This window comes from Desmodus rotundus, chromosome 9 (genome assembly GCF_022682495.2).
Source record: "Desmodus rotundus isolate HL8 chromosome 9, HLdesRot8A.1, whole genome shotgun sequence".
Taxonomy (NCBI): Eukaryota; Metazoa; Chordata; class Mammalia; order Chiroptera; family Phyllostomidae; genus Desmodus; species Desmodus rotundus.
Genome location: NC_071395.1, coordinates 29,753,257 through 29,774,701, shown reverse-complemented (window position 1 = coordinate 29,774,701; position 21,445 = coordinate 29,753,257). Strand labels below are relative to the sequence as shown.

Genomic DNA, 21,445 nt, shown 5'->3' with positions numbered 1-21,445 from the left:
CTGCTAAGATAGAAGCCAAATAAACTACTGCAGGTTTCTTGATAATTCAAAGAAGCAGTGGAAACTAGCACTAATATAGAAAGGGTGAATATTTTAAACAATAATAATAAGTACTGAATATTGTACTAATAAACTTAAATGTCTATTTACTTCTACCGGATAAAACAGGTACTCTCTTATCTACCTTTTCAATACATCTGAATGTTTGCCTTGGAAAGTTGTAAAACTTCTAAAAGGAGAATGGTATATTGATTTCAGTGTTGTGGCAGAAGCACTCCAGGAATAAATAATTTAACGTTCTTGACTGAGGGTTTAAAGGCCCAATCCCTGCAATGGCCCACGTTCGCTCACAGAAAACATACACTCTAAGCCTTACACTTAAAGTGTTAAGTACACCAGCTCTTTCTTCCTCTCTCTCTCCCGATGTTATTCAGTAATTCCACTTTGTAAAAACTAACTAAAAGGCCATGAATTTTCTTAAGAGAAAGCAACTGGAGAATAAACACAGTAAGAGTATGTGTACTAGCTTGACCAATTTCAGGATCTCTGACTCTACTTTCCATGTAGTATTATAACTGGTGATTAAAAAAATGTTTTTGGAGGAAAGTGTCAAAAGCCTCCATGGACTTCTGGTATGATGACATCACTTCTGTGGTACTCTGATCAAAAATACATTAACTGAATCTTATAAGGAAATACAAGATAAACCCAAACTGGAGGAAATTCCACAAAATAAACAACTTGCATTCTTCAAAAATGTCAAAGTCATGAAAGACGAAGTTTGATTGAGGAACTGTGTTAAGTGAAAGGAGACTTCTGGATTATCACATCCTGGACCAGGAAAAAAATGTTTTTTTTTTCTTTTATATTAAAGAATACAGTGAGACAACTGGCAAATTTGAAAATAGCCTGTAGCTTGGATAATAGTACTGATCAATGCCAATTTTCTGATTTCGAAAACTGTACTGTGGCTGTGTGTAAGGGAGTATCTTCATAAGAAAATACACACTGAAGTATTTAGGAGTCAAAGTGCATTACGTCTGCATCTTATTCTTACATGCTTCAAAAAAAACCAGTATGTGCATGTGTGTATATGTATTAGTATATATTATATATTACACAGATAATAGCATATATAACAGCAAGAGACAGAAATAACTAATGTTAACATTTCAGCAATCTGGTAAAGGGAACATTATTTGTCAACATTTATCAGTCTGAAATTATAAGAAAATATTTTTTAAGTATACTATGACAAAATGTTTTAAAAATGTACACTATGATATATTTTGCAAACTTCAAACTTTCCTCACTATGTACCCTTATCTGGGTAGAGTTTAAGAGAAAAGGACTACTGATCTTAATTATTACTCTTCTATGCAAAAAGTAAAAAAGCAAAATTTCTATGCCACTTAATGTGCATCCAAGACAAGGTTATCAGCCCCAATGTTTGCACCAATGTAGATAAATAGGAAATGAAGCATGTATTCCTCCAACAGACTTTAGAACTAGGAAGCAGAAAAGTAGAGTCTATCAATCTCATTTTTATAAGGTAGCAAAAGGTATAGCACCATAATAAACTTTTATATTAGCCATGTGTCTTGCCTTCAGTGACTTTCAAATAATTACTCTGTAGAAACTACTCTGACATCTAAACTATGTACAACCAAAGTCCTGATTAGTGTATGACTTTGATTTAACACGTAGCCCCAGCACTCAGTCCAGTTTCTTCACAACATGCCCCATAAGCCTCAGCCCTTTCCCTTACGTTTTATTAACTTCCTGTGGCAGCAGGAAACAACAGCCAGGCCGTAACTAATGGTCACAAATTATCACTTTCCTTAAGCTGAGATAACATCATCCCCTAAATTACGTTTCAGTTCCTAAGTGAAACCATCCCCTGGCTATGTCCCCATGAAACCAGACTGAGGGACCCCAAAGCTCACCTCAAGACCTGAAATCACGATTTACTTCCCTTACTTCACTCTAGACTAATCACCCAAGCTCCGTATTCATGATGGCTTTTGCTCCATAAAGCCTCTCCTATGTAAACCATCCAGGAGTTGGATATTTTGGAACCTGAGCTCATCCATTCTCCAGACTGACGCCAATCCTAATAAACTAATTCTTTTCTCCCCTGAAAACTCCTGCCTGTACATTTCTTCCAGCCTGTGGGTGCTGGCAGATGAACTCCCTTTCAGCTCAGTAACACACATGTGCAGTAATTCTGAACACGTAAACACCAGAAATAAAGGACTCACACTTTTTAAACCAGAGGATCCTGTGGATCAATGTATTATGCTCTCTGGCTTTTATGTTGTGTCGTTTGGAATTTCTGAGGGTGCCACTGCATGTGTTAAGGTAGAAATTAGCCAGAGCACTTTGTGTCCCCACCAGACTGCTTAAAGGTCAGTCTGCCTCCTCATGCCTATTTATTTCTACCTGACACAGCGATGATGTTTGAAACCGTATAGTATAGAGGGAAATACTGATTGATCTTCTTGGTTTTGAGGGAGCCCACAGAAACAGATTTCCCCTCTAAATTATTTCAAAAAGAGGTTTGAGCGCTTCTTATGACTGTTGCTATCAAATTGGCTTGGACAGTAAACAAGATAGATTTTGTTATGAAAATATAAACTTTTTGCTGAGATAGAGCTGATTAGAATATTTTTTGGGCTCTGATAAATAGAATTAAATGGAATCTCCAGAAGGAGGAAGGCAGCCATTTCAATCTGGCTTTAACCTTTCTCCTTTTGTCCTGTTTCTTGTTCAATTTACTGGGGGTTAACCAGTAAGTAATAACCAGGGTTATTACTGACAACTGAAAGGTATCATACTGAATGTGATGTCAGTAAGCATTTTTAAATTTAAAGTCTGTTATTGTAAAAGAATTGCTAAGTAAAATTTAAGAATCAGCTGGCCATTAGAAAAATACTCCGACCTACTTTAGTTTATGTGTGACACTTCATATACTTTTACAGCGTGTTCTGCCAAACATGGAAATCTGAGCAGCACGAAGGAGAACAGGAAAGATTTTCTACCCTACTCTACACTGGGCAGGGAACATTCATTTCTAACGGGAGCACAGGAATACCTACACATCCCACAGTAAGAGTAATTTTAAAGGTACTATGTTTCCTGACCTATCATTTCTTTGTGTACAGTTCACTGAAACCTAGATTTGTATAAAGTTTAACTTACATATATTAAAATGAGATCAATACAAATAAATTAATGTGTTAATAAAGTGTTTATAAACAACACTACAAGTTAACCAATTTCACCTTCAACTTTATCTTAAGCACAAATGAAGCATATAACCTGTAAGTACCTCACAAGCACAAATTAAAGTTCTGTCATGTATAAAATACATCTCCCTCTCTTCCCTAAAATATTTAATTAGGAAATTATAACATGGCTTTCCCACAGCAGATACTGGGAAGGAGCTCTAGAAGACCAAGAGGTTTACGGAATGAAATAAAAGTGCTGAGGCTACACTTCCCTGATTACACCTTTCTTTGTCCTCAATAAAATCTCTTCTTATAGTGGATTTTATTAACACAAGGTGACGTAATCTGCTCAGGACTTCCCATTTCTCAAAGCACATGCAGCTCTTGTTTATTTATCTGTGAAGACAGTAGGAGAGACGTACTGGAATACTTTTTGGAACTAGAATCAAGGTTCCTCACCCACCAGTACTTCCTTGGCCTCTCCACGCATCTTCCCCCACAGTTCAGGGAGACAGCCACTGCCACAGTAACAGAAATACACAGCAGATCCTAGAGAACAAGATTCAGTAATGTGGCTCCCAAGTTTCAAATTCAGGCTTCGGAAACCCATATAAAAAACAAAACCTTAAAAGTCAATACCTCTGAGTTTTAAGTGATGGGTTTCTGTGTTTTAAAAGACTTTAGGTAAAAAGGCTTATTAGAGTTTGTACATGGATTAGCGTCATGGATTGAAAAATGAACTGATGAAAAACCAACTCAACATAGCTACATAAGGTTTGCTGGGGAAGCAGAGAGAGGGAATTGGATAATCAAGAGTTATAAGAGACTGGCAACTGGTTTCAGCCTTTAACATATTCTATAAACCAAAAATATAGATGAGGTTATACTGGCTACACTTATTTATAAGCTTCTCATTACTTAGCATATTTGCGTTACTAGGGATACTTTCTAAAGCCATCTCAAGTCATTAAATATATATGCGCATCACTTTCAATGTATTTCAGATTACTGCATTTAAATGTACTGACATACTGTATTCCAAACAAACTTCTGGGTTAGTCTGGATTACAGACAGTACGTGGAGTGAACATATGTGTAGTATACTTACTTAGTCATCCTCTTTTTCAATTAATTTTTAAAATTTTAACTTTTTTCTTGTTCTTACCTTTTTATCCCTAACCCCATACTCACATATTCAATATTAATAACCAGGTATATCTCCAAACTTCAAATAAACACATTAACCAGTAACTATCCTCAGATTAGGGTTATTACTTGTATAATGGACCCCCGTTTCTGCCAACTGGTAACCTTTTCCCTTCTTCCTGTAACAGAATCCAATTATTTTTAGGAAACATCTATCCCTCTATTGTATGCCATCCTGGTGAGGGCCTCAGTCAAGGTACCCTCCTTTCCCCAGCTAAGAAAAAGGCACTTGATCCAAGTTAAACCAATCAAACTCTATCTCCTAGAAATGTAAAACCTTGAGCAGAGTGATACAAAGACAGAAGGAGCCTACAAATTTTAACAACTGAATTTCAAAAAGACATAGGGTAGCTCCTGCTACCTAGATTCCCTGGATCGTGGATTGTAGGAAAGTGCAATCTGAAGGTAGTAGTTTCCAAATTTAATACAAGAAAAAAATTTTTTTTAAACTTTTCTAGAGGTCTGACTACCAGATGCCAGTGACTATCCTGTACTACTTGGCTGAAAAACAGCAACAAAAAAGACTGGAGAAAAGATCTTTTCAGTGTCCTAGTAAAGAAATTCCACGACCTTAATGCATTTTGAGGTCAAATTCCAATCTGCCACCTATTAACTATGTGATCCAGCACAAGTTACTTACTAACCCTTTTAGGTAGCTGGGTTTTCTCATCCACTTTAGGAATACGGTACGTGGTCTGGAAATAAACCGTGTGTGTGTGTGTGTGTGTGTGTGTGTGTGTGTCTGACAAACAGCAAGAAGCAATAAACACAAGCGATTATTTCTGCTCAAATATTCTGGCATTTAAAACTTTATCAAGCTGCATTATATTACTTGTTAGGTATTAATCTTAACCATAATACTGACAATATTACAAAGAGGAGGGGGAAATCTTACAAATTTGACTAGTGAGTTCTGCTACAACTGTATATTGAGCAAAAATCCTGGAGATTTTTAATAGATAATGTAATTCATTATACCTGACATGGACACAGAAACAAATTTCCAAAAAGTGTAGTCAATGACCAGCCTTTCCATACCTGAACACTATATAAATCAAATATCACTAACAATATTTCATACTTCAAGTATCACCAACACTAAAATGCCTCACCAAGCAGGAAAAATTATTCAATTAGTGAGCTGTGACTGGCATGTAGCTTTCCTGCAAAAATAACTTTGTTGATAAAAAGACTTTATGCCTTGTTTATTTTTTCCCCAGACACAGAACTTTATAAAATTCAAGCATACCTATATAAACACAAATTCATTATATACTAATACTGTAATATAAACAAAAAGTTCTTATATTATCTGTAGGAAATATTTAAATTATTATTATTTAAAGTAATATTTTCAACAATGGGAAAAGAAAAGTCTTTTACACAAAAGATGCTGGGACAACTGGCTATCCACACGCAAAACAATGAAGCTGGATCCCTACCTCACACCACACATGAAAATTAACTAAAAATGTATCATAGACTACAATGTAAGGGCTAAAACTATAAAACACTTATTAGAAAACATAGGATTAAATCCTTGTGACTTTGGATTAGGCAATGGTTTTGCAGATAAAACACCAGACACAACTGACGAAAGAAAAAAAAAAAAAAGATAAACTAAATAAACTAGACAGAATTTAAATAATCTTTCCCACCTAGAGGCCAGATACTGTTACTATCTAATGTCAAATAGTAATAACAATAAACCAATTAACATTTACTGAGGACTTACTGTGTGCCAGACGTTGTTCTTAGCACGTTACATGCATTAGCTCATTTAATCCTCAAACACCCCTGTGAAATAGGTTCCACTGTCTAATTTTACAAATTAGAAAAATAAGGCACAGATACAAAGCTATTAAGTAGTGGAACAGGGATTCAAACCCAAGCAGTTTGATTCCAAAGGCATTTCTCACCACTATGTAATACTGCCTAAAAAATAATTTCATGGTTTGTTTTCTTGTATATTTTAAGATAGGTGGACACTCTCCTCTCCAAGTTAGGTGGTGCCTTTTCCCAAAACTTGTGAACATGCATTTAGCTTTCAGACAATTAATACAATCCTACCCATCACCACCATCATGCCTCTTCGCCTTTGGTTCCAAACCACTTGTCCTACATTATTTAAAATACTGCAGTGAAAAAAATGTTGCAATAGTAGTCACGGGCACTGCTTTGTTACAAGCACTCACATCCCTATGCTTTAGCAGACCGTAACACACCCTATTCTCATCCTCAGATTCTTTCAGACTCATCTGAGGACACAAGAAGCCTACCTTTACCCCAGAAAGAGTTAACTGCCCTCCAGGGTGTATACTTAAGAAACTGGTTTTCAAACTTGTTTGACTGGCCCACTGCAAGAAACATTTCTCAATGACACAGTATACAGATATACCTAAGTAAAACCAAAGTTTAGTATACCTACTCTTTGGCATATGGTCTAATACTTTCATTTTTTCTTTTCTTTCTTTTTTAAAATTGATCATAACCCAATTGATTTAATAAACATGTTAAAGCCTGAAATTTGAGAAAGACTGAACTAGAGAATACAACATTAATGAAATTAGCTGCTTTACCATAAATAAAAACCTTTATATTTCCACCCACTAGCCCTTAATATCTATTTGGTGAACTGGCATCTATTAATATCTGTTTGGTATAAAATAGTACTTAACAGGTGCACCTTAAGCTGAGCACACTAGTAAATTTCAAAGTCATACATCTTCAGCAGTCTGTCTTTTTTTCAAAGGGGAATATTCAAATAATAATTTTACATGAAAAAGTAGGTATATATTTATTTTCTTAGCCTATTATTTATTACCTCTGGGGTTAATCTCAAAAGATGTGACAGCAGTGACTGTTATCATTTAAACTCATAATACAGATTACTGTTCTACCACATTTGCATAACACTCATTCAATTCTGAGAAATTGTGGCAGGCGGCAACCAGAAATCCAAAACTCCACATATACTCTAGCCCAGTTTCTTTCTCATATTAGAGCAGGAAGTCTAGTCCCCAATGTATTTTTCTCCCCTCTCTCTGTGACCTCACTGATAAGAATTGGTCATCCTGGTGAGAAAGGGGAAAGTAAATGTTGGAAATTGATAAAAGAAGTTCCAGAATGTCAGTAGACTCCCAAATGAAAGATTAAAAGGGAATGGCAAGCACGACACGCCTAGGACTTAGTTGGTGGTCAATTACATGTCTGCTGAATAAATGAATAGGATAAATAAAGTACATGCTCTTTAAACCTGTTCTGCCATCCAGTCATATTAAACTACCATCTATTTAAATTGCAAAGACTTGGCAGTTAAAAACAAATCCCAAAGAAGTTGAGCAAGGATACAAAACCAGTCAGTAGCATGCTGAACCCATTATCCAAGTCACTGTTTTCTTCTCTGATCTATTAACACTCCAAGAGAAAAAGGCACATCCTTAGGTTGAGATAATAAAGTGGATATTAAAACATCTGTATAACTGGATAGAAGTTCCATGTTCATTTATTATCTCTGCCTACGATTTATATATTATATAAATTTAAAAAATTATGAAATTTGCTCTCTTAAATGGAACAAAGAATTACAGAAACTAAATTAACTCCATTTTTATCTAATTATGGTTGTAAAGGGCTACAAAAATTACAAATTAAACATGTTTATTAAAAAACATAAACAAAACTTTAAAATACAATTTAAGCCACCAGTCTCCTCTAACTTTGTGGAGGCACGAAGACAAGACCTCAATGCTGGGAAAAAAAGCCAAGTTTACAAACCTAACCTATGCAAAAGACCCACTCACATGAAACCCTGATACACAAAGCATTTCTGACTTAGGACAAGCAGTGAGATGGTATAAAATTAACCATAGTAAAGTGTAGGTTATTTTTAGAAAATAGAACTAGAGATAGTAATATGAACCAGATTTTTTTGAACATTTTAAATTCAGATGCCGTAGGCAAATAAATTTAAAGACTGGCTTTGTTTTATATTATTGTTTTAGAATACAAAGACTTTCTGACATCAAATAAAGAATATTTATTTGTTCTTTTAATTTATAGACAGGGAATTAATTTGTAAAAAAGATTTTATTTTCTAGTTGGCTGAAAGATTGGAAGTAATAGAAGTACAATAACCACCTGATGCTTACAGTCATTTCACAAAGAGCCTACAAATGTGCCTATAGCAATAAAAATATCAGCTAGCAACTGGATTTCCAAATAATGTGCCAAAAAAAAATGCTAACTACTAATACTTTAGGAGGAAATTAAAGATGAACAAATCCATATGTTCTACTGAGAATTAAAAACTACTTGAATATATCTTTGAACTAGTGAATGTCAAGAAATGATTTAAGATAGAAACTTAAAAAATGTAAGACTCCAAAACTATTATTTCAATAGGAAGGTCACACTTTACAGTGTTTGAGACTGTTGTTAGTCTGGCCTTCAAGTTTCCTCTAGCATCCAGGACTCTTCTACCCTCCACCTTTCTATTTCCTGCTTTATGACGCACGAGATGCAGCAAAACTGACCAGGGAAACTGAAAGGAGGCATTCACTCCCACCAGAGCAGGTACTCATTCTACCCACTCCCCCGGAAGCAGCCTATCACATTCCTGTGGGTACTCGAAGACCTGGCCCACTTTGAACAAAACACTTGTCAAAGGGAGACTGATCTTTTCCTCCCCTAAAGTCCAGGAAAAGAACATCCAGTCTGTATCATTCACTAGAAATTTATTAACTTCGGTGGGGTTTTGTTTCTTTGTTTTTAAACTTGGGAAGCCTTCTCATGTCCCTTCCAGACTCAAAATGCCAAGTTATTGCACGTATATAGAGTAAAAATCAGTATATACCCATGATTAGAGTATGAGCCAAATCATGTGGATCAAATCCTGACTTTTATCATTTCCTTACCTCAGTTCTGTCAACAGAAATATGGGAATTAAAACAGCACCTACACTTCTCAAGTCTGCAATGAGGATTAAAATGAATTGCTACACATATATTAACAGATACACCTAAAGCACTTAAATAGTATCTGGCAAACAGTGAATTCTACACTAAGTATTAGCTATTATCAATATTACTATTACTACCACCTTTCTCCACATTACCAAGTAGTGCTTAATATATATACACAAGAGCTCCATAAATTCTTTGAATGAAACAATTAATATTAAAATAATTTTAAAAAATCACTCAGAATAAATGGAGGCTCAAGGCCCAAAAGATCAAATCCATGACAGGGTCTGGTAGAAGTAAGAATTGAGCTCCCCAAACTAATTAAACTTCTTGCACAAATTAAGAAGAAAGTCAAGCATAAAACTGACAATCCAAATAAAGCAAGATTTTTTTTCCTGATAAAAATGAGACATTTTATAGAAGAATTTGACAGTTTCTATATAGGAAAATTACACCAAGAGATGGCTAATTCTAAAATGTCATAATTTCTAATCTACCCATAATATATTAACTAATTATATTTTTAATCTACTGACATTTCCAAGCTCTAGTCACTTAAGTAGGAAGCTACATCATGTACCATCTCACCTAGAAATGTAGTATTACATTTAATTTACTCCACAAAGGTAATCCCTAACTCTAGAACTCCGGGTTTCAGTTTACTTTATTGGAATCCTTTACAATTTCATTCTTCCATCAACTGTCTCTTCTCCCTTTATCAGCCTGAAGAGATATATCTAGTCACTGTAATTTTGTCCTGATTCAGTTTTCTTGATTTGTATTAGCCACTTATCTCCACATCTCCAGTTCCTTTGTGCTGACCAGTGGCTACAATAGCTTATAAATTATGAGAAACCACCTCTTACCCACAGATACTAGGATATGCAATACAGTCAAGTAGACCTATTAACTGACTCATTGGTACTATAAAGACATAATTTTACTTTCAAATAGCATTAGCTTCTATCAATTGAGTAAGTCTCATCAAGGAACAAGGAAAACTATTTGGGCTGCCAAGAGACCTTACGCAAGATTCCTAAGGGATTACTTATGGGTATAATAGAAACAAAAAGCTTACATTTCAGTAATAACCATTATCACTAACCATGCTTATTCTCACATAAGCTTTGCTTATTTCTTAGTATTTGCAGCTCTTATACAGAGATGAACTCCAGAAGCAAGTTCTGTCATAAATTCTGTTGAAGACTGTTAGCTTAATACTGATAATTTAAATTTCCCAAGCCTAGGTCTTCTGGTTTATCATCATCAACAAACAGATGTTGTAAGAGCTCAAAGAAAACAGTTTGTCTTGTTTTACAGTTTAATTACATACTAAGTAGCAAATACTGTGACATTTGAACAGTCACCATTCATCCAAGTTGTTTCCTGTTTAAAGAAATCCTTACCAGAAAAGGGGTATGGTAACACAGGAAAAAGTAGAGTTAATGAACACACTAAGAACTGGGAGGAGGAAAAAACCTCAGTAGCTCCAGGTGGTAAGATTATGAGAAATTTTTATTTTCTTCTTCATGCTTTTAGGTATTTCCCCAAATATTCTAAAATTGTATAATTATTTTATATACTATTATATATAAATTGTATTAAAAGGGCAACTGTAAGAGAAGTATGATACTGTATATGTAACATGAACCTCATAAAACTTTTCTCAAAATGTGAAAAGCAAGTTTTTACTAACAACAGAATACTATGGACATATAATGATATAACTGTTCAGAGCCTAAAATAGTACCTAGTAGACAATGTACCTAATAAATATTTGTTGACTATATTAACTTTTTAATCTTTTTAATTCTAATGGAACTTAATGCTAAAAAAAGTATATCAGAATACAAACTGTAAGTAAAACAGGCTAAATATGCTCAGGAAAATCATGGCTCTTTATTTCATAAATAAAAATTTGGAATAAACTATAAAATGAATTTATAATACTATAAAGTAATTCAAATTAATGTGGTTCATAAATGAAGTCATCCATCTAAGATAGTTTTCTTAAAGTTCAATTTTTCTTTTTTTTTCTAGAACAACAATTGCCAACAGTCTATTTTTAGTATAACCAGTTTAAGAAAATTGAATAAAAGTAAAAGCAGTTTAATTAACATGTACTCAGTTTTAAGACCTTAACAGTACCTGCCAAAAGATTTATATGAATGCTGAGTTTCCTGGTTTTTTACAAACTATTGACTATTATTTTTTCTGACATGTAAAAATTACTCTAAGTATTTTTATTATATCAATTTTCAAAAGCTACCTGTGTAAGACAATGTGGTTGTGGTTAATGTCAATCAGTTGAAATGCATATTATATGAAAAATATTAATATAAAAATGTGTTCACCTTTATTGCTGTTTCAGTGTTCTAAAATGCTGGTGGAGTTTTTACTATAAATTTACTTTGTGCTGTGAAAGCTACATGGTAATTGGCAGCTGCTGAAATATAATGGTACATAGACACACACTTGATTTCTCGTGTAAATTAAAGGAAACATAAGTTTTCCGAAGGAAGTTAAACATTATTTTATAGGTGTCAACCAACACCACATTAGTTATCTGTAAAAGCGGATTAATTCATTTTCCCAGTTAAATAGAAAGAGGATTTCACACAGAACATGGAGTCGGAGTCCGATGTGATCTGAAGCAGTACTAATTTGTACAGAGAAAACAATCAGGACTACACAACATTCAGAAGGTTTCATTTGCCCCTTACTAACAACCCAGGTCAAATAAACAACATCTGCAATATTTAAAGGGCAATGGAGAACGTGTTTAAATAAGAGAACCACCCAGCCGCATGCAAAACATACCAACAGAAGATTCATAGCAAAGGGATGGCATTACCTCTTTTATGTAATTCCCTCAGGGGAATATAGTCTCCTCCCCCGTCATAAGGCAAATAAGGATCAGAAGAGGCATCCATGATTAGAATTTTTAAAAAGAAGAAGAAAAAGAAAAGCTTGCTAGCTTAAAAAGACAGTGGCATTTCTTCCACCCCTGCTGCAGCAGGCAAGGGAGATGCCATATTTGATGAGGGTTAGAACTGTATGTAGTTCAATTCGCTGAAGCGACTGTGTTCTTCCACAGTGGATGATGTCATCAAAGGGAAATTATTGCAGCCTGGTTGCTAGTGGCTACAATCTAGCAAGGCTTAGAGGCGGAACAGCCTTCTTAATCAGGTCCTGCTACGTATTATGATGACTAAGCTCCAAGTATAACAGACAAAACTGGTTTGAGAATTTTAAAGCATTCACAGTACAGCTTCTACAGCACCGGTGCCAACTACAGTAAGACAACAGAGCATTATTTCTTTTTGATTTTAAGATAAATATAGAAAAGAACAAAATTTTTAATATAGAGATATGAAAAGGCAATTCTGGATCTAGACAATGCCCCTTTTCATTTCCAACGTAGAAAAATGGAAGCCACACTCACAAGGTTGTGTGATTTTATAATATGTGTACTAATTTTTATACAGTAATGTCAAGTGAGTCATAAAGAAGCTAGAACATATCAAAGGTTTCAAGAGGCTTGGTTTTAAAAGTCAATTTTTAATGATCTCATTGTACTTCAGACTGCTTTGTGGGTTCAAAATATTTAGTAACTGAGTGGTTGAATGGTGCTTTATCTCACTAATCCCCTTCAGCAGCCTCTTGTTTCCTTCTTTTAAGAACTAACTAGTAAGATTCTAGCTTTTGAGGAGAAAGAAAACTTATCAACATAATAAGTAACTTGGCTGTTGTTTGAGAGAGGATGCAAAAAGAAGTTTACTAGGTAAGGGGTTTTCATATCCTATCTCACTATTTCCCTACCTCACAAATACTTTGTGCTTTAAAAACAACAAAAGACTTTTAGTAAAACGTGTCTCAGAAGGTTAACTTCGATTGTGTTTTTCCTGGAAATTTTTATGAAATTCAGAAATAAAGCAACTCTTTTTGTTTCAAACTGCCATTTAAAAAAAAAAAAAGCTAAGGCTCATAATTTTTACAGTTACCCTTGAGGTAATTCCTTTGGACTAAGAAATTCTCCTTCTGAAATACAATATTGTTTCAGAGCCACTAAATAAAAATGTGCTATTCATTAGAAGCAATTCTGAAAAATTTGTTTTCCTAAGTATTGAATGAGCCAACCTCTAAGGTCCAGTCCAATTCAAGGCATTTATGTAAGGACTGGGGTAACGAAAAAAGAGTGGACTCAGGGCAGTAAAGAGAAGGGAAAGTCTATTCACTTTGTGTAGTACAGTTTAGTTATTTGCGGTATTTTAAAATTTGGTTAAATAAAGTTTTTATATTTCAAAAACTGTAAACCTCAGAAAGACAGAAATTTTCATAAACTCCCAACTGGGATTTGGGAAAAGGGTTTTAATAAAAGAATATAGACTAGAATTAATGCCATAGGAATATTCTATTTAATTCTGATTCTAGCTATTCGTATTTATATTGCCAAGGGTGATTTTTTTGTTTTTTGTATTTTTTTAATTTTCTTGGAAATAATTTTTTAGACAAGGAAAGCTTTGAAAAAGAGCTAACTTTACTACATTAAATATGATCATCTGTGGTCATCTGATAAGTTCTACTATTATAAAACTTTTAAAAAATATGCTATATGGCATTCATAAATAATTTAATTTTTATGACACTATTTACATTCTTTCATGCCTTTATATAAAATGAAAATCTATCTACAAGTTCTCCTGGTATTTGTAGACAGTGTCTTAACTTGTTTTTCCTGATTACAACTTGGTCACAAAGAAAAATGGAAATGATAGCTAGAAAGCACTAACTACAAGGGGAAGAATATCTTCCCTGTAAAATATGACAGTATTGCCTAAGTAAAATTTTGTATCATAAGTAAATAATTATTTATGAATTATTTTTAGCTAATAAAATGTGTGCACAATTATACAATATATAAATTGTACATGATTTTTATGGAGTTCAGTTTAAAATGAGACACACCAAACTCTTAACAACTGTTATCACTGAGGAAGGAATGAGGTGGAAGTGGGGAAGATGATGGCACATTTAGTTTTTACTTTATACAATTCCACATTGTTTTAAATTTTTAAACATATATATTACACATTTAACTTTTTACATAAATACATTACTTTTGTAATACAAAAATATCTGTAAATTTAAAAAATTTCAAAAGTACACAAATGTCCATGCTTATGGGGTCCATGGCTGCCACTTTTTCTTAAAAGAATTATTACTCAGGCTAAAGTGCTTTCCAATTGTACTTTAGAAAAGGCTAAAGTAGGCCGGAAGGTGTGGCCAAAGAGGACTTTGACACACGGTCAGGTACTACTAGACTAATAAACTGAACTACAATGAGAATGGGTCTGAAGTGGAAAGAGAACAGAAGACAAGTTCAAGAACTCCTAGATGTACAGCTGGTGGGGGCTGGGGAGAAGCTCGGGATGGAACTTCTGAGAACACAAACACTAAAGTGGTTGCACAAAAAGGAACTTAAAATGCACAAGGGGAAGGTATTTCCACTTCCAAACGCACTCCAGATTCTAACTTCAACTTGACGTGGGATACTGGATAAATCACAACCTCTCTGAGGTATGTGAGAAAGGGAGGCTAAAGAGATGACAACAGATGATGGGGGCATTTTAACTACGTGACTGTGCAGCAATATGTACAACACATGTCCTGACTATTGTATTTTAACGCTCAGACGTTAAACCCTTCCTAAAATACATGATCCAAGAAATCTACAACATTAGAATTACTTAAAAAAATTATTTTTGCCTTTAGATCTAACTACCAATTTAAGGAAATACAGAAAACACAGAAACACGTTAAATGACAGCTCAGGAACTTAGCCAGGAAAAAAAACCCAAGTTAGCAAACAAATGACCAGATTTCTTCAACAAATAAATAGTAAGAAAAAGAGGGAAGGGGAGGTAGGGCACTACAGAATTAAAAACAAAACAATTTTTTATGAAACAACTGGGGAAATGTGAAATAGACAAGATAATTGATTTTAAAAATTATTCATACTTTACATATGACAATAGCCTTAAAAGAATTCTTATATTTTAGAGATGTAAAATGAAATACATATAGTCAAAGAAAAACCAGAGCTGGACAGTAGTTAAAATAGTAAAAACAGGTTTTATTCAGGACTACTGCAATGGGAGAAAAGAGACCTTGACATAGAACTTGGCTCAATTCCCAATACAACAAGGAAGTAGGAATTCAGAGTCAAGGAGGGAACTAGGGGGGTTATCAATAAAAAAAATACTAAGGATTTGGACTTAGGATAATGCTGGCCTTGTAGAATAAGCTTGGGAGTCTTCCCTCCTCAGATAGATGTTAGCTCTTCTTTAACTGTTTGGCAAAATTCACCCGTAAACCTGTGCAGTCCAGAACTTTTGTTTGTTGGGAGTTTTTGATTACAGCTTCAATTTAATTAGTTGTAATTGGTCCACTCAGATTTTCTGATTCTTCCTGATTCACTTTTGGAAGTTTGTATGTTTCTAGGAATGTATCCATTTTGACCAGATAAAGACACAACAAAGAAAGAAAATTATAGGCCAATAACCCTGATGAACACAGATGCTAAAATCCTCAACAAAATATTAGCAAACCAGATCTAGCAATACATTAAAAAGATCATACACCATGATCAAGTAAGGAATGCAAGGTTAGTACAATATCCACAAATCAATAAATGTGATACACCACATAAACAAAATGAAAGATAAAAATCACATTATCATATCGATAGATGCAGAAAAAGCAGTTGGTAAAATCAAGCACCATTTGTGATAAAAACTCTCAGCAAAGTGGGAATAGAGGGAACATTCCTCAACATAATAAACGCCATATATGACAAACTCATAGCTAACATCATACCCAATGGGCAAAAACTAAAAGTGTTCCCTGAGGATCAAGAATAAGACAGGGGTGTCTGCTTTCATCTCTTATTCAACATAGCTCTGGAAGTCCTAGCCACAGAAATCAGACAAGAAGAAATAAAAGGCATCTGAGTTAGGTAGGTGGAATAAATACTTTGCATTCATTTATCAGATAAGAAAACTGAAAACCAGAAGTGATAACACTGACCAATATCAGGGAGCTAAGTATTAATATAGCCTGTGACTTTCCTCCTGTGCCTTTTTCCTCCTGAATGATACATTTTGGTGGGCCCCTGAGCAATACAGTTGTAACAATATGGGTGATACAGTTCCTGTTACTCCACTGAATATCCTACCAGCTTCACAGGTACCCAGTTAAACTGAAACTTGTCTCTATATACCCATACTAGTTCAATAAATAAAAAGGAAAAGAGACTGCTAAAAATTATAAAATATGACTAGTTAATATGTTAAATAGATGAACATTCTAAAAAACAGCAAACTTTTAATGAGTTTCTACTGGGTACAAGCCCATATACTAAGACTTGTAAGAAGGGTGGATGAAATAAATAACGTATGTGGCTGTCCATTCCACATAGGGGATTACTAATATCCTTCCCCACAAAGATTAGAAATAAGGAAAATAAGATTGCACAAGAGTTAAAGCATGTACTCGATATATAACAGAGCAGCTCTAAACAGAACTATGCAGACAATAAAATAATGACTTATACTCTTATAAGGCAACAAGAATTAGCAGAATTATACTAAAGAATAATATAGTTAAATCTAGGAGGATGGAAGGCAATAAACAAATAAGACAAATAAGGAAAATCAAGAAAGCAAACAGAACAGAAGCAATACAGTTTACTATACAGAAGGGGCTCCTACCCAAACCTGAGAAGTCAGGTGAGGCTTTCTAGAGGAAAGGAGGTCTAACCTAAAAAGCAATGTACAAGTAATAACTGGTGTGCAGGCAAAGGAAACATGTAGAGAGACCTGGAGATATGACAGACAGGCACAAGCCCAAAGCTAATATTTACAAGGTCCAGGGCATAAGCAGAGCAGGAACGATAGGCCAGGTATGGAATGTAACTTGAAGAAAGCCCTGGGTGCCTAGCAATGGGCAAAACTGGGAAAACAAGGTCTCGTCCCCAGGGTGATCTTCCCTCCCCTAGCCCAGGGTTTAGACCCCCTGACCTTTCATATCACTGGTCACGCAGTTTGGACCCTCACCTGACCTCTACTCCCCTAGCATGTCACTAGTACTATGGTAACCTCCTTAGAGGAGATACAAGGGGGCCAGAGAATAGCCTCATAAGACTCCCATACAAGCCCTTGAATGACTACTCTCCTAAGTGTTAGGCCCTCAGGATAACGGGATTCATGCATCAAGTAATCTGAAAAACAAAGCCTCCGATGTGCTGACCAGTGTCAGAGTTTTGGTCAAACAAGAGATGACATTTAGGCCTCCCTTGTGTTCCAGCTGCAGGCTAGAATCCAGACAGAACCGCGCTATGGCTGGCATCAGGACCACATGCAATGTCCACTAGCCTCCCCTATGCAGACTGATCAGTAGAGACCACAACCGTGAACAGACACACATGAAAAAGCTGATGACCATTCCAGTGAGATCCTCCCCTGGGACCTCAACTAAGATCCCTGCCTTTACAGAGCACACAAAAGCCCTTAGGTCTAAGGACCCAGCGCGCTCTCTCGCTTGCTCTTGCTCATTCTTGCTCACTGTCTGTCTCTGCCTCCCTCTCTCCACCATGCCATCTTCCTATAGATGTGTCTCTTTGCCTTTCCTTCTCCTATGCTCCAAGGGCCCTTTTTTTTTTTGCCTCTGTAACTTGTTTCCCCAGCCCATACAACTCAGCTGGCTCACTTCTTCCACAATTCACTTCTTCTACCTCTGTGACTTCCTAAATAAACTTTTGCCTATATTTGAGTCTTGGCTCTGAATTCTCTCTTAGCCAGAACTCAAATACTGAGGTTGCTGAACCCTGGTCCAATTGCTGGTAACATGTGGTGCCATTCCACTGCCAAAAAGAGTACAAAAAAATGTCCACTTGCCACATGACTAAATATTTAAAAAGCATAAAGTTAGGAAGTCATTAATAAAGTATGTCCTGGCCTCCTACACTGAAATATATACCTTATAGTAACTTGAAAGTTTTGGCTAAGTTTCATAAATCTACAGTTTTATAAATTGGTGACAATTTGGAAAATACTGCGAGGCATTAAGAAAAAAAAAGCACCCAAATTCTATCACCAAGAGAAAAATCCTTATTTTGATGTACTTCCCCTGACAAATATGTGTGTGGGTATATGTAACATTTTAAGAGAACTGGGACCATAATATATAGATTTTTATCCTTTTCATATAAGTCCTTCCATCTTATAACTTATATTACAATACAGCAAGTTACCTTATTCAGTTACCCAATGTGCATATTGCAGCTAGCTTATCCAAAAACACAGTTCTCAAAGTGTGGTCAAGTGTATTTTATAGACCACTGGAGATCCACAAGATCTATTTCAGGGGGTCTGTAAGGTTAAAACATTTTCATAAAAATACATTTATGTATTTAAGTGATACATGCTCTCAGTTTCCCACTGCTACTGTAACAAATTACCACAGACTTCAGGGTTTAAAACAATACAACTTATTTATCACAATGCTGGAAGTCAGAAGTCTGAAATCAAAGGTCTGCAGGGATGCATTCCTTCTGGAGGTTTCAGGGGGGAATCCGCTTCCTTGGTTTTTGTTGGCTTTTGGAGGCGGCCTACATTCCTTGGCTCTTGTTCCCTTTCCCTTACCACTCTAACTTCTTGCTTCAGACTCTAATCCGCCAGCCTTCTTTTGTTAAGGGCCCTTGGGATTACCATGGAGTCACCCAGATAATCCTGAATAATCTCTCCATCCTCTCTCCATTAATTCAAAACCACTAAATTCCTTTTATCATGTAAAGTCACATATTTACAGGTTCCAGAAATTATGATGTAGGGGCCGTTATTCAGTCTACACAACGTTCTTTGTCTTTTTCCTTCTCTTTATGGTAGTACAGCAATAGTGGGTAAAATGGCTTGCATCTAGCACAAATCAAAGCAGCAGCACCAAAATACACTAGCAGTCATCGTATTCTTTCCCCCATGCATCCCCAAAAAACAAAAGGCCTGTTTCCCCTCCAAATGTCCTACATATAAATGTAAAAATTATTCATTCTATTAAATGGCAAGTCTTGAATGTACATCCTTTTAGTATCTGTGTGATAAATGGGAAGAATACATAAAGCACTTTTGCTTACACTGTGGAACAATGGCTCCATCTTGAGAAAAATCACTTGTGTGGATTTTTGAGTTGCGGCTGAACTCTTGTCATGGAACATCATTTTTATTCAAACACACAACTGATATACAAACTACAGTTACTTGGACCTTAGTTTCTGGGAGACATTTTTCTCAAAATGAATCAAGTGAAACTGTCTCTTCAAGTAAAACAATAAACAGTATTTGTTGCCAATAATAAGATTTGAGCTTTCAGGCAAAAATTAAATTTGGAAATCTTGTATTCACCACTGTGAGCCTGACAGCTTCCCAACATTTAAAGACTTATGATGGGATTGTGAGATAGGTGGCAGTATTTAAAATATGATGATTTTGTGTAATAAAATGTGTGAATACTAGCAAGAGCTGCATAAATGTGCTATATGCTCAACTGTGCCCCTCCAAAGTTCCTATGATACAAGCCCTCACTCTAAGTACCTCAGAACGTGACTGTTTGGGAGACAGGGCCTTTAAACAGGTAGTTAATGTCAAATGAGGTTACTAAAGTGGGCCCTAATCCAATATGACTAATGTCCTTATAAAAAGAGATTAGGACACAGATACACACAGACCAAGTGAGGACACAGGAAGAAGACAGTCATCTACGACCTGAGGCCTCAGAAGAAATCAACCCTGCCAGAACCCTGATATTTGTGCCTTTGGCCTCCAGGACTGTGAGAAAGTAAATTTCTGTTGAGACACACAATAGATAGTACTTTGTCATGGCAGTCCTAGCAAACTAATAGATCAGTGAATCAATTTCCAAATGACTAATGCATGGTATTATAAAATCATGCCTGGGTAATAAAATCCACTCAAAGCACAAGATAGGCCAATGGATTTTAATTTCACATGGCATAAAATGCTCATTAATATGGATTCAGTTTCCACACTGCAATTAACCTTTAAGAAATTACCATTTGTCAAGTGTTGGTATAGTATTAAAGAAGAATATCCAAAATGATCTGAAAGGCCATTTAAATTATTCTTCCTTTTCTGACTATATATTTGTATAAGGTCAAATTTTCTTATATATTTCTTACAAATGCATACTGGTATTCTTATGTAGTTGACCTTTGAACAACTTGGGACGCAGGTTGTTAGAGGCACCAGCAAGCCCCCTCTACCTCACCCCCACAGTCAAAAATCCATGTATGACTTCTGACTTTCCCAAAACTAATAGCCTATCTAATGTTGACCTTACCTATAATATAGTCAATTAACACATATTTCATATGTATGATATATTTCACTCTTACAATAAAGTAGCCTAAAGAAAATGTTATTAAGAAAATCATAAGGAAAAGAAAATACGTACTTCATGCATTCATGACATGCGTAACTTTTTGTTAATTTTTTGATATTCCTAGGTTACATAGTTTGTGGTTTTATCAAATCTCAAAAAACCTTCCCAATATATTTATTGGAAAAAAATCCACATATAAGTGAACCTGTGCAGTTCCAACCCACATTGTTCAAGAAGCAACTATATATATATATTAACATGTATTTCTTGTATGTTCCAACCAACCAATGCATCACAACAGAGCAAACGCAGAAGCAGCAGAGACTAGTTTTCTATCAAGCAAGCTGTTGTTTATAAAAACATGAAACAATGCCACTCTTCTCACTAAATTTATTTTTATTTTGGAAAACAGTTATTTATAAATGTTATTAACATTATAATGTACTGAGTTATTGTTATTTTAAAATGAATTAATAAAGTATTGAAATTTTTCTGTTTTAATTTTTGATATGGTAAATACTGATAGCTATAGTGTACATTTTTTTAAAAAAGCTTGTTAGAGTCTTCAGTAATTTTTTTTAAGATTTA

At 35.1% G+C, this 21,445-nt stretch overlaps 1 protein-coding gene across 4 annotated transcripts in view; it reads right to left on the bottom strand.

Annotated features, from left to right (window-relative positions):
* The window catches only part of CLCN3 (chloride voltage-gated channel 3), a 68,110-nt gene that overhangs the window by 33,379 nt on the left and 13,286 nt on the right, over positions 1–21,445 (bottom strand). The window contains exon 1 of one of the 4 annotated variants that reach the window (XM_053912139.2): positions 12,255–12,515. The exons of 2 other annotated variants lie outside the window; for them this stretch is intronic. In XM_053912139.2, the coding sequence (XP_053768114.1) occupies positions 12,255–12,333 (79 nt within the window). In that variant the 5' untranslated portion in view covers positions 12,334–12,515. Of the gene's footprint in view, positions 1–12,254; positions 12,516–21,445 lie in introns of those variants that run through there. One more of the 4 variants, XM_024568557.4, reaches the window with a different exon arrangement.